General features: G+C 58.9%; 1 protein-coding gene across 1 annotated transcript; it reads right to left on the reverse strand.

The window, feature by feature from the left end:
* Window positions 1–2,273: 2,273 nt before the first annotated feature.
* On the reverse strand, window positions 2,274–10,817 carry PLK1 (polo like kinase 1). The gene is made up of 10 exons (XM_044452617.1): window positions 10,643–10,817; window positions 9,595–9,763; window positions 8,859–9,003; window positions 8,193–8,286; window positions 6,265–6,484; window positions 5,951–6,115; window positions 5,783–5,860; window positions 3,311–3,465; window positions 2,860–3,042; window positions 2,274–2,518 (listed from the first exon to the last, which is right to left on the reverse strand). Exons 1-10 carry the CDS (start codon window positions 10,757–10,759, stop codon window positions 2,312–2,314), a joined length of 1,533 nt encoding a protein of 510 aa, XP_044308552.1. The 5' UTR covers window positions 10,760–10,817; the 3' UTR covers window positions 2,274–2,311.
* Window positions 10,818–10,928: the final 111 nt, after the last annotated feature.

Here is a 10,928-nt window from a genome sequence, read left to right on the forward strand (position 1 = left end):
GTAGACACTCGCCCTGTTCTGCCGCCCCGTCCACTAGAAAGAACGGATTCACATGACACCACTAAGCCGCTGGGGCTTGGCTTGCGGTGTGAACCTGGCTGGCTTCTTGCGGGATGGCCCTGCGGGAGCTCCAGTCACGAGAAGCCAGTGTCCTTTTGCCGGAGCTTAGATCCCCGCCGGGTGCCGTGCCTCCCCGGCAGCCGCAGGAGACCCCCCAGAGCAGCAGGAAGCCAAGCTACTGCAAGCACGGCTGTGCCACCTGCAGCACCGGGTGGCTGGTGGGCCTGTGCAAGGTCTTGCCTTGCCGGAGATCCTGGGCACCTCTCCGGCAACACGGAGGGAATTACTCAAACGCTGGGTTGAAAACCGAGTGCCTGGCCAAGACCAGACATGGGGACTCCAGGCACAGCCACGAGGATCACCGGGCAGCCCCAGGCCAGTCACCCTCTCCTAGCTTAACCTGCCTCACGGGGTCAGGGCCATTCTGAAATGCCCATGAGGCAAGACACTGTCTGGAGGGCCTTGGCAGAAAGGTGGGACAAACTTTCACTTGAGCGTAAGATGGCAGAGGAATGTCGATGCGGATCACCAGCGAGTTTGGGGCGATGCCCACCTGGGATGCTTTGGCACCACCCGGCAGCCTGGGGGAGCCCCGTGAAGGCACCCAAAGCCTCCCGAGCTGAGGCCTCAGGAGGGATGCTGACAGCCAGCTCACCTGGCGGGTTTCGCCTACCCTGCTTGGGACCGCAGTGGCGCAAGCCCAGTGGCAGGGCCACCTGTGGCCAGGGGGGTCATCAGACCCTGCACTGGATGCCCAGGCTATTCATTTCCTCAATGGCGGAGGCCCTCTCGGAATAATGTAGTGGACTGTGCCGCCATTGCCCCTGAAAGCTCCTCTCCATCCTGCAGGGCTTGGGGGGGGGGGGAGGCAGCTTTCACATTCGAAACTACCTGCTCCAATTGTGCTTGGCCTCCCAACGCCCAGTGAGGCAGCAGCAGCAAGCAGTGGCCCCGGGGGCAAAGTTGGCCCCACTGACAGCCTAAACCAGGGGTCGCAAACTCGTGGCCCGCGGGCCAATTGCCGGGACGGTGGGGCACGGGGGAGGGGCCCTGCGGCCTTCAAAGCACCAGCGGCCTCGGGGAGCAACGCGGGATGAGCGGCCCACCACCACCACGGTGGTGGAATACTTGATGCGGCCCAGCCTCACCCAGACTCTACTGCCACCGGCCCCCAGGTAAGTTGAGTTGGAGACCCCTGGCCTAAATAAAGCCTCAGCACCTGGCCAGGACGCAGGCATCTCCCTGCTAGAAAGGAGTCCCTACCTTCTGGCCCTCTCCTTCATGTGTCAATTATTCTCCAAGGAAGCATCTCTGGTACCAGGCATCTTTCTCGCGGGGCTGCTGCTTAGCATCTGACCCCTGGTGGGAAGCCGTCTGCTTCAGACAATCAACCCCCCGCTGCCTTTCGGCTTTGCCAGCCAGAACTTTCTAAGACAGGCATGGTGGAAACCACAGGCATTCAAAAATCCTTTGATCAAGTTGTGAGCTGGGACCCGGACCTTGCCATCCACCATTAAAACCCTCTGTGGTTTTTGCCCCCATGGAATGCAGCTCTGCCAAAAAGAGGAGGATTCCCCGGTTTGGCTTTGCGGTCTGCAGGCACCGGGAGACTGTCTGTGCCGCAGGCCCTTCCCTTCTGCAGCCAGTGAGGAACAGGCAGCCACAGCGCTCCAGAGGGCTGCGGAAACCCGCTCTGCTCACAGCCTGACAGGCGCGTCCAAGCAGAGCATGAGAGCTCAGTGTCAAGGACTGCTCCACGCTTGCAGTTTCTAGAGAATCCTCTTTATTCACCGATGAGTATGTACAAAAAACTTTAATTCAATGCAGATTAGTATCAATATTAAAAGTTTGTTTGCTTAGAACAAATAGGTGAGGCACAGTAACTGCAGGAGGGAGAACGGCGCTCCCAGGGCAGGGCTCAGCCGACTGCCTTGCCAACTGGACTGGAGCCCTGCGCAGAACCCGAATCTGCAGCCAGGGGCCTGGGTGCCTGAACGTGGCGGAGGGAGGGAGGCCAAACGGGGCTGTTCCCACCAGAAGCAGAGGGTAGTCTCTGCACAAAAAAGAAGCCTTGCATTTACTTGCCGAGGCGCCTCGCGGCCCTTGCAAGACGTTTCCTGGCAGCCAGGTGCTCTGCTGGCTACCGGGACGGCCGGGGGGGGGGGGGGGGATGACGCCTTGTCAGGGCCGGACAGCCGTGCCGCAGGGCCGGACAGCTCTGGACTAGAAGACAGCCCACTGCAGCCGGGCACTAGCTGGAGGACTTTGCACAGGCAGCAGCGGACTTGGAGGTCAGCAGCTTCTCCACCATGGTGCGGGCGTAGCGGAGGCGGCTGGCCAGCTCCTTGCAGCAGCCAAACTCCTCGATCAGGGACAGCCTGTAAGTGCGGAACTCCCGCTTCTCGTTGATGTAGGTGACCGCAGCCATCAGGGGGCAGAGGATAACCTTAGTGTGGTCCTGCAGGCAAAGGGTGGGGGCACGTGAGAGGCCCAGCGTGACCGGGCTGCTCCGATCCCAGCGAGGGCCGAGCGCCAGTTGAACGAGACACACGTTCCAACTCGCTCAAGCAGTAGAGGACTCGGCTGAAATTCAGGGGAGTGCAACCGAACCCCACAGGACCTCCAGTGAGATCATCCTAACTACCCAGCGTCAGCTTTGGCTCTTCGTCTCGCCAGCAGCCTACTCCCAACACAGGCACCTGCTCCTCGAGAGGAAGAGACCCCATCTTGCAAGCTCCCTCCTCCCTTCCATCTCCTCCGAGAAAGCCCGAGAGGCAAAGAGGGTCCCCGTCACATCACCTGGAAGAAGTTGATCTGCACGGTGCCATTGCTCAGGTGCAGGATGATGGCACTGCGAGTGCGGAACCAGGTCCCCAGGTAAGGAAGCCGTGCCAACTCGTCGCCCTCTCGAGGAGTGATATTGGCTCCCGCTTTCAGCAAATGCTCACTCATATAGTTCCGGAAGTATTTCAGCAGCGTGATCTGCAGGAGACGCCCATGCCGTTAGCACAGCAGAGGCGAGCCAGGACAAAGGGACAGTCCTCCAAAAGCAGCTTCCTGCAAGATTACATTCCCTCCCTGGCAAGGGGAGACCGCCAGAGCCTCTGTTCGCAGCCCTTTCACGGGGGGGGGGGGGGCTGCCAGTCAGAGCACACGCGCCCTCGCTCAGCTGCACGGGCCGGCAGCGGCCCTTGCCCTCAGCCAGGGCCACCAGCCCCTCAAGGCCAGCGGGTCCTCGGGGCGCACCGACCTTCTTGTTGAAGGCTTCTGGGTAGGAGCGCACGCTGAAGTAGGACTCGGAGCCGTTCTCCTCGATGTACTGCAGGCTGTCCCCGTCGCTGTACATGATGAGCCGGGTCGAGTCGTTGAAGAGAACCCCCACGCTGTTGTCGCACAGCTGGTAGCCTGTGCGGGGAGGACAAGGAGGTGCCTGACGCAGCCCACGTGGAGGGGTCGGCGGCTGCGCGAGGCAGGGGCCTCCAGGGCGGGCCTCCCCCACGGCGTGCATCTGGCGCTTCGGCCCGCACAGGGGTGCCGGCGCAACGGACTCGCAGGCTGCTAAAACAGGCAACCGAAGCCATTTGCTAATGGCCAAGAAGGATGCCACCGGCCCAGTGCCCAGAAGCCATGCCGCTCCAGTCCTACGCGTACAAGTTCGGCCAATTTGTGCGAACTGGCCAGACGGCTGGAAATTGTCCTTGATCTCCACGATCTTCAGGTGCTGTTTGTCCAGCTTCCATTAGTGACTAAAATGCTTGAACTGCCGCCCATCTTACAGGCAGGAGTCCGCAAACCCTCGACTCCGGCTTGGCCGGCTCCCGAGCGTTGGATGCAGGCAGGCAGGCAGGCAGGCAGGCAGGCAATCTGCCAAGCTTAAATGAGGAGGTGGATTTCACTGCCTGAACGCTTCCCCTGGGGCTGAGGTGGATGCAGGAAGAAGATAAACTCCGTGTTGAGGGTCGTTAGGAAAGGAGTCTAAAATAAAAGTGCCACAATCCTCCTGCCCTTACACAAATCCACCATAATCATGACACTGTGCAGTCTGGGCTCTGCGCCTCAGGAAGGGCCCTGCAGAGTCTTAAGAGGCACCAAGGGGCTGGGAGCAACCCCGACGGGGAAAGGCCAAGCTGCCCGGGACAACTTAGAAAAGGACAGACGAGTAAGCGGAGGGGCGACAGATGTGCAAGATTCGGCAGACTTTGGGGAAAGTCTCCCCGCCTCACAAGAGCGCTGCTCAGCCAGACCTGGGACTGCCCTACCAGCTTCCTGAGCAATGGAACCCATGCACAGGACAGGAGTGACGGCACTCTCCCCCCCATGCTCCCCAGCAACTGGTGTACACCGCTGTACTGCCTCTGATACTAGAAGTCGCACAGGCGCCTCAGGACCGCCGCGGACGAATTGCCCAACCCCCTCCCAAAGCCATCCAAGCCGTGGCCACGGCGTGGAAGCTAGGTCTGTGTGGGGCTGCATGCTGCCTTTGGTCTCCCCTGCCGCTCAGCCGTCCGCTTCAGAGACGGCCCCTTTGGGTTCAAGGACCATGCGGGAGGGAGGAAAGGCTGCCTTTTCCGCACCATGCATGCTTCTGTACTTCGCTGTAAACCCTTCCCTTGCTCACCGGTGCAACTATTGAACTTCTGTTTTTCAAACTGTCAGGGAACCACAAAAACCGCAGAAGTCAGTGCTCTAAAAGGGAACGGTGAAAAGGGGAGGGGGGCTGCTGGCTAGAGTTAGGGGACACCTATTTCCCCCCTTGACTACTGGTTTTCAGTCGACAGCTCGGCAAATGTGCCTAAGTTCAGCTGCCTGCAGACTTGCTGTGCCAATTTTACCTGCGTTACCGAATGGGCTTCACTTCTTGGGACAGCCGAGATGTGCAAGGATTGTCCAGGCATGACCCCTTGCATCTAAATGTGCACTTCAGCACCTCAGAAAAACCCACTTGAAAAAATTACAATTAGGTGGGGCCAAGGCTTCAAAAATTACAGGCTCCCGATTTCTGAGGCTCTGAGCAACAGCAACGGTGCAGCGATTGCAGCAAGGAAGGCGAGGCGAGGCGAGGCAGATGGCCAGGGGGGATGGCGGGAAACCACCTGGAGGGCTGCGGCAGGAAGGGCTTGCAGGAGCAGGAGCAGGCAATTGCCTTCACGCGCCTGTGCTCCCTTGTAGGCTGGGACCAGCACTCAGCGCGTCCAGCACTGCCAACTCACGCGAGCTGCTTGGGCCGGGTGTTCTATATTCACCAAATTTCTTCCTTGTAACCTGAAATATTTATTCCACCTGGACTCACATGAGTTTTTGTGCCCTCGTGGTTATTTGTGTTCTAAGTTATGGTTTCTGAGGAAGAGTCAGGAGGATTTTCCATTATATTCCCTGCTTGCTACTTTCTGAAAAAATCAGTCACAAAAATAAAGCATGTTGAAGTAGCAGCCTCCCCTCTCTGCCTAAGCGCTGGTTAGTTTTTATCAGCAGGAGAGGCAGGAGAGCCAATGGCACAGGAGGAAAAGCTGCGCCCAGAGGTTTTGGCCACTTCCAGATCCAGCAGGCTGCTTTCCAAAGGGTTTCCTGCGCAGACAGAGTCGGCCCGGTCCGTCTCGCCTGGCCCCGGCACCACAGACTGGGAGCGCCGGCTCCAGAGGGGCAACAGCCCATCCGCTCCCCGGCCCTTTCAGCACACCAGACTGCGGACGCTCCGCAAGCCGCCAGCTGGCCCAGTACCCACCTAGGCCATACTTGTCCGAGTAGTCCACCCATTTGCTGACCCAGAAGATGGGGATGCAGGCAGGGTCTTCCGCCTCCTCTGCAAAAGAGAAGCACGTTACCTGGCGCATTGAAGCAGAGCTCTGCAGGCTGCTCGCCCCCCGCCCCCCCGCCAGGAGGAGCCACTCACCTTGCCTGACCGGGGATCTTTCCGAGGGCTTGGAGGAGTTGACGAGCGCCAGCTGCTGCAGCAAGTCCGCCAAGTGGCAGTCCACAGGCTCACGCGGGTCACAGCGGGCCTCCTCCTCCTCCTTCTCCTTCTCCGGCAGCTTCTCCAGCGCAGGGCTCTCTGGGCCTAGGGACGGGAAGAGGTCCTGACAGGACGGCCCTGCACCCCATGGGCAGGGCACCAAGCCAAGAGACACTGTGCTAATCTGCTGACCACCTTCCCTACCACGGGCTGGGCCACCCCCTAGGACAACGCAGGCCATCCGCCGCAGTCACCTTTGTTCACCACTGTGAGTGGCTTCCTCCCACTGGCGTCGAAGCCGCTCGGGGCCACGGAGAACCTGGGCGGGACCGTGAGGCAGGTGGTGGGCAGCCGGGAGGGGATGTAGCCCGTCGTGAAGAACTCATCGCTCAGCAGCTCCTCGATGGTGGGGCGCGCGGCCGGGTCTGAACGCAGCATCTTCTGGATGAGGTTAGCAGCAATGGGGTTGATGTGCTGCAAGGCAGAAATATCAGGGATGAGCAGGCCCCCAGGCAGCCCTCGGCACTCCCTCTCCTTGCTGCCCGCGTCCCCCCAGTTCTGACTGGAGGTACTGCAGCCAGCAGGAGAGGAAGTCTCTGGGTGGGGATGATTCATTCCAGATGATCGGACTGCACAGGCATTTGGGGCCAAAGAGCCAGCTCCCCAGAGATACAGCAGGACACAGAAAAAGGGGGTTTGCTGCTTGAAGTTGCATCAGACCCAACGGGAACCACGTGTGTATTTAAACAAGCAAGGCCTCGTGTATGACAGAATCTCTCCGACAGGAACAAAGATGGGCTCATGCCCAACTGGAGACCCCATAAAGAGAAATTTCAAATAATTTCCTGTTAGTAGAGAAAGTATTATTTAATGCAAGCCAACTAAAGCAACTTCTCAAAATGGGATATGGGAAAATGCCACTTTGTCTCATACACTGCACTTTTCATGTGGTCCTATGACTTCAAGATCACTACCAAGGTGTCTGTTTTTTAAAAAAGGACGTATGAGAATGTGCACTGCACAGGTCCAATGGGATCCAGCAGTAAATTTTACCCTACAGAGTTAATTCTGTTCCAGGCCAGCTTTATCTGGACACAGATCGACTATTGTTGCAATGGAAACTTACAATACTGATTTCATGACTGTGATTTATATTTCCGCTGAACCTCAGCAGAAGTTTGAAATTGTCAAAACAAGTATTCTGGGAGGGTTAATAGTGCCTGGTAGCTTAAAACTGAATGAACCTCTGAAGTGTTTGCTTTAGTTTATATTGAGGTGCAGGGTCATCCTAGAGTTACATTTTAAAAATTAAAGCAAAGACTAAAGCAGAGTGAAAGAAACAAATCCGATGCTTTAAAAAGCGGTTATGCTAAGCAGGCATTATGCATATTTTTCAAACAGTGTTGCGACTTCTTGGAAATGTAAATTATTAGATTAATATCGTACCTTTAAAAAAGAGAACTTAAGGAGCTTGCATCATTTTCCTGCTCTCAGTTTTATTCCCACATCAATAACCCTGTGAAGTAGGTTGAGCTGAGAGTCTAGGACTGGCCCAAAGTCACCCAACTGGCTCCTAGGCCAAGCCCAGACTAGAACCCTGGTTGCCCGAGTCCCACCCCCACTACATCACCCTGGCTCTCAAGCTTTAAGTAATAATGTCAAAATTATTTCCACAGTAATCCCATTTGTGGAGAATGTTTGCTAGAGAACTATGCCTGGCACCTACATTGTTATCTTTCTGGGGCCAGGCAAAGACTTTATACACCAGACATTTTAAGAACTGTTGAATGAATATTTTATATTCTTAGAAAACTTAATTCGTTTTTATCACTGCTGTGCCCGAGGTAATTTTACTGAGTGATGTAGTTGTCTATGAGAAAGCACTGTATTTTTATTGTATGGTTTTTATTCTATGAACTTTATGGTTACTCTTGTTTTGGATTTTTCAACCACCAAGTCCTGAAGGGCTATGGGAGCAGTACAGAAATGAAGTCAGTCAGTCAATACTAATAGTGCTGGCTTTTGTGCTGTGACCCAGGGCTGAGTGCCCAAGATGGGGCAGATCAGGCATTTTCAGTCAGTCCCAGGCATACCCCTCTAGCACCAGTTACAAGCATCGATGGAGCTCTACTTTGTCCCGCCGTGTAATTCCAGGCTACCGCTGCCCTCAGAAGCACCGTACCGTTGGGATAGTGTACTCGTTGTTCTTGATTCGGATGTAGGTTTCCTTTAGACAGGAAGTCTCAAAGGGTGGCTTCCCAACAAGGAGGGTGTACCTGCCCAGAGAAACCACGCAAGAGACTCATCACATATGAACGGAAGGAGGCGGAGGAGGAGGTGTGCATCAGGAACGGTTTCCCCATGCTGCTGCCCAGGAGAGCTGGAGCAGCTCACGAAGCCCCTCTGGGCTGCGCTCTGCTGGGGCACGCGCCACAAGGGCGGTCCTGGGCAATCGGCTCAGCCAGGGGCACGTGCACCCCCACCCCCGCTTGCTGGGATTAGGCACGGGTGGAAGGGAGATGCAGATGCAGCTCCTGGTACAAAGAAGCGCACCTGGTTGTGTCAAGTTTGTGAGAGAAACAAACAGGAATTGTTTCTCAGCCCAGAGTGGGGAAGGGGTGGCCCTCCAGACCTTGTCAGGATGCAACACACCCCAACCCTGCCCAGCGACCGCAATGGGAGGGGCTGATGGGGGTTGAAGTCCAAAAAGCAGCTGAAGAACCAAGGCAACCTCGCCTTGACCTTCATTTCCTAGTGTCAGCAGCGTCGACCGGGAGGACCCTCTTTCAGACTGTGCATGGGAAGCGGCGCCCCACAGAAAGCCCAGGCCCAAAGGCGCCAAACGTACATGATGCAGCCGATGGACCAAACGTCCACCTCGAAGCTGTGGCCCTTCTTGCCCAGCACCTCCGGGGCAATGTAGTTGGGCGTCCCGCACAAGGTCTTCTTCCGCTCGCCGTCATACTCCACCTTCGTGGCCAGGCCAAAGTCACCTGTGCAAAGTGGAGCAGGGAGGCTCAGTCGAGCATCTCTTCCCAGACCCTCTGGGCCCACCTCCCTCACCTGCGTGGAGGGCCGGTCCCGGCTCCTTTGTGGGCCACGGCTCGGGAGCAAGGCCCCCACCCCGGCCACAGGCTCAGCTTTCCAGTCCTGGCTCATTTGGGAAAGCCCCTCTCCCGGGGGCCAAGGGCACTCCTTGAAGAGCGTTGCCGATTCCCGGGACAGCGGAGCCAAGTGGCTATGAATCTGGGAGCCTGGGCCATTAAAGCATTTGAATCCCCAGGGGGGTTTATTTTGTGCAGCATCCCCTTTGGGAACAAATACACTAGGGCACAAATATCCACGTTGGAAACTCAGCCAGAGTCCGTCGCCTTCTTTTAGGAGCCACCGGCTTTAAGGGCTGGACACATTCGGAAGAAAGCGAATCACCCTTGCTGACCAGCTGGCCTCTGATCACCAAGTCCCAGGTCTTTGGTCTGAAGGCTTTGCCTTCTTGCTACCTGCACAGCAGCAGGGGCCACGAAAGCCGCCACGCTTTGTCAGAGGAAGAGACAGGAGCTGCCAGCTCCCTGCGAATCGCTTACCTATCTTCACCTCCATGTCATCGTTCAGGAAGAGGTTGCCTAGCTTGAGGTCCCGGTGGATGACACGGTTGCTGTGCAGGTATTGGCAGCCCAGGATGATCTGCCGCAGGAAGTAGCGTGCCTCGGGCTCCGTCAGCGCTTTCCGCCGCTTGTGCAGCTCCAGGAGCGACTGGGGAACAGCAGCGAGTTGGGCCCTGAGCTCCAGGCGGGAGCCGAGGCCGACCCAGAAGGACGCGGCCTGGCGTGGGGCCTCCTCCTGGGCTGGCTTCGTGAGCAACTGCACCGGGCTCCTCGAACCGTCCCTCTGGCTTGCTGCTGCCTGCGGCCACACCAGTGACGGGCACTGGGGTGCCCTTTGCGCTCCCCACCACCCCGCCTGGGGTTTCCCTTCCCCCGGCAGTTCATTCCTGCCGCACTTCTGCTGCCAGCCTCGGAAATAGGAAGCCGGAAGCCAGGGATGCCGCGCTCCCCATCGGCCAACTTCTTTTGCCTTGCGGGGCGGCGAGGCGAGGCGAGGCCACGCCACGGGGGCAGTGGAGGCGGCACGCGTGGCGGCTCTCGTCCAGCGCGGTTGCGGGGCGCCGCGGCAACTTCCCCGGCAGTGTTCGGGAGAGCCGTTCGCGCGGCCCGGGGCCGAGAGACCCCTTTGCCTGCGGCCCGGACGACCACGCGGACGGCGTGCGGGCTTCCCAGGCCGGGACGGCGCCGGCCGCCAGCGGAGCGCGCAGTTCCGAGGGGGCCTCCCTGCCCAGCCAGCCAGGCCGGCGCTCTGCTGCAAGGCCGGCGGAGCTACCGCGGATCTGGGGCCGGGCCGCGGGGCCGGAGCAGCCGCCTCCCCACGTGTCCGGAGGCGCGGGGCTGGGCACGGGCACCAGCGCGCCCCCCGCGAGCGCCCCTCGCCGCCCGGGCGCCCACACCCACCCCCGGCCCCGCAGACCCGCGGCCGTTTGCCAGCGCGCCCGCCCGCCCCGCAGGACGCCGGCTGCCCTGCCCGCACTCCCGGGAAGCGGGGCGGGGCTGCCGCCGAGGCGCCGCGCGCTCGGCCTACCCGCCGCCGGCAGAGCTCCAGGACGACGAAGACGAAGTTGCTGTCCTCGAAGAAGCCGTGGAAGCCCACGACGTGGCGGTGCTGCAGGCTGCGGTGGATGGCGATCTCCATGGACATCTTCTCCTTCTGCGGCGCCTTCAGCAGCAGCGCCTTGGGCACGATCTTGCCCGCGAAGACCTCCCTGCTCTCCGCGTCGGTGATCTCGTAGCACTTGGCGAAGCCGCCCTTGCCCAGGAAGCGCCCCAGCCAGTAGCGGCGCCGGCTGCGCGGGTCCAGCAGCACCTCC

The sequence above is a fragment of the Varanus komodoensis genome, unplaced genomic scaffold (genome assembly GCF_004798865.1).
Source record: "Varanus komodoensis strain SLA01 unplaced genomic scaffold, ASM479886v1 scaffold73, whole genome shotgun sequence".
NCBI classification, from domain to species: domain Eukaryota; kingdom Metazoa; phylum Chordata; class Lepidosauria; order Squamata; family Varanidae; genus Varanus; species Varanus komodoensis.

What these genes read in the sequence shown, in the direction of transcription:
- PLK1 (XM_044452617.1), bottom strand. Translation starts at nt 10,759, where the DNA reads ATGTCCATGGAGATCGCCATCCACCGCAGCCTGCAGCACCGCCACGTC. An exon ending in AAGATCCCCGGTCAGGCAAG is followed by an intron (nt 5,861 to 5,950) that starts GTGAGTGGCTCC and finishes TCTCTTTTGCAG; the next exon opens with AGGAGGCGGAAGACCCTGCC. An exon ending in TGCAGATCAACTTCTTCCAG is followed by an intron (nt 2,519 to 2,859) that starts GTGATGTGACGG and finishes CTTTGCCTGCAG; the next exon opens with GACCACACTAAGGTTATCCT.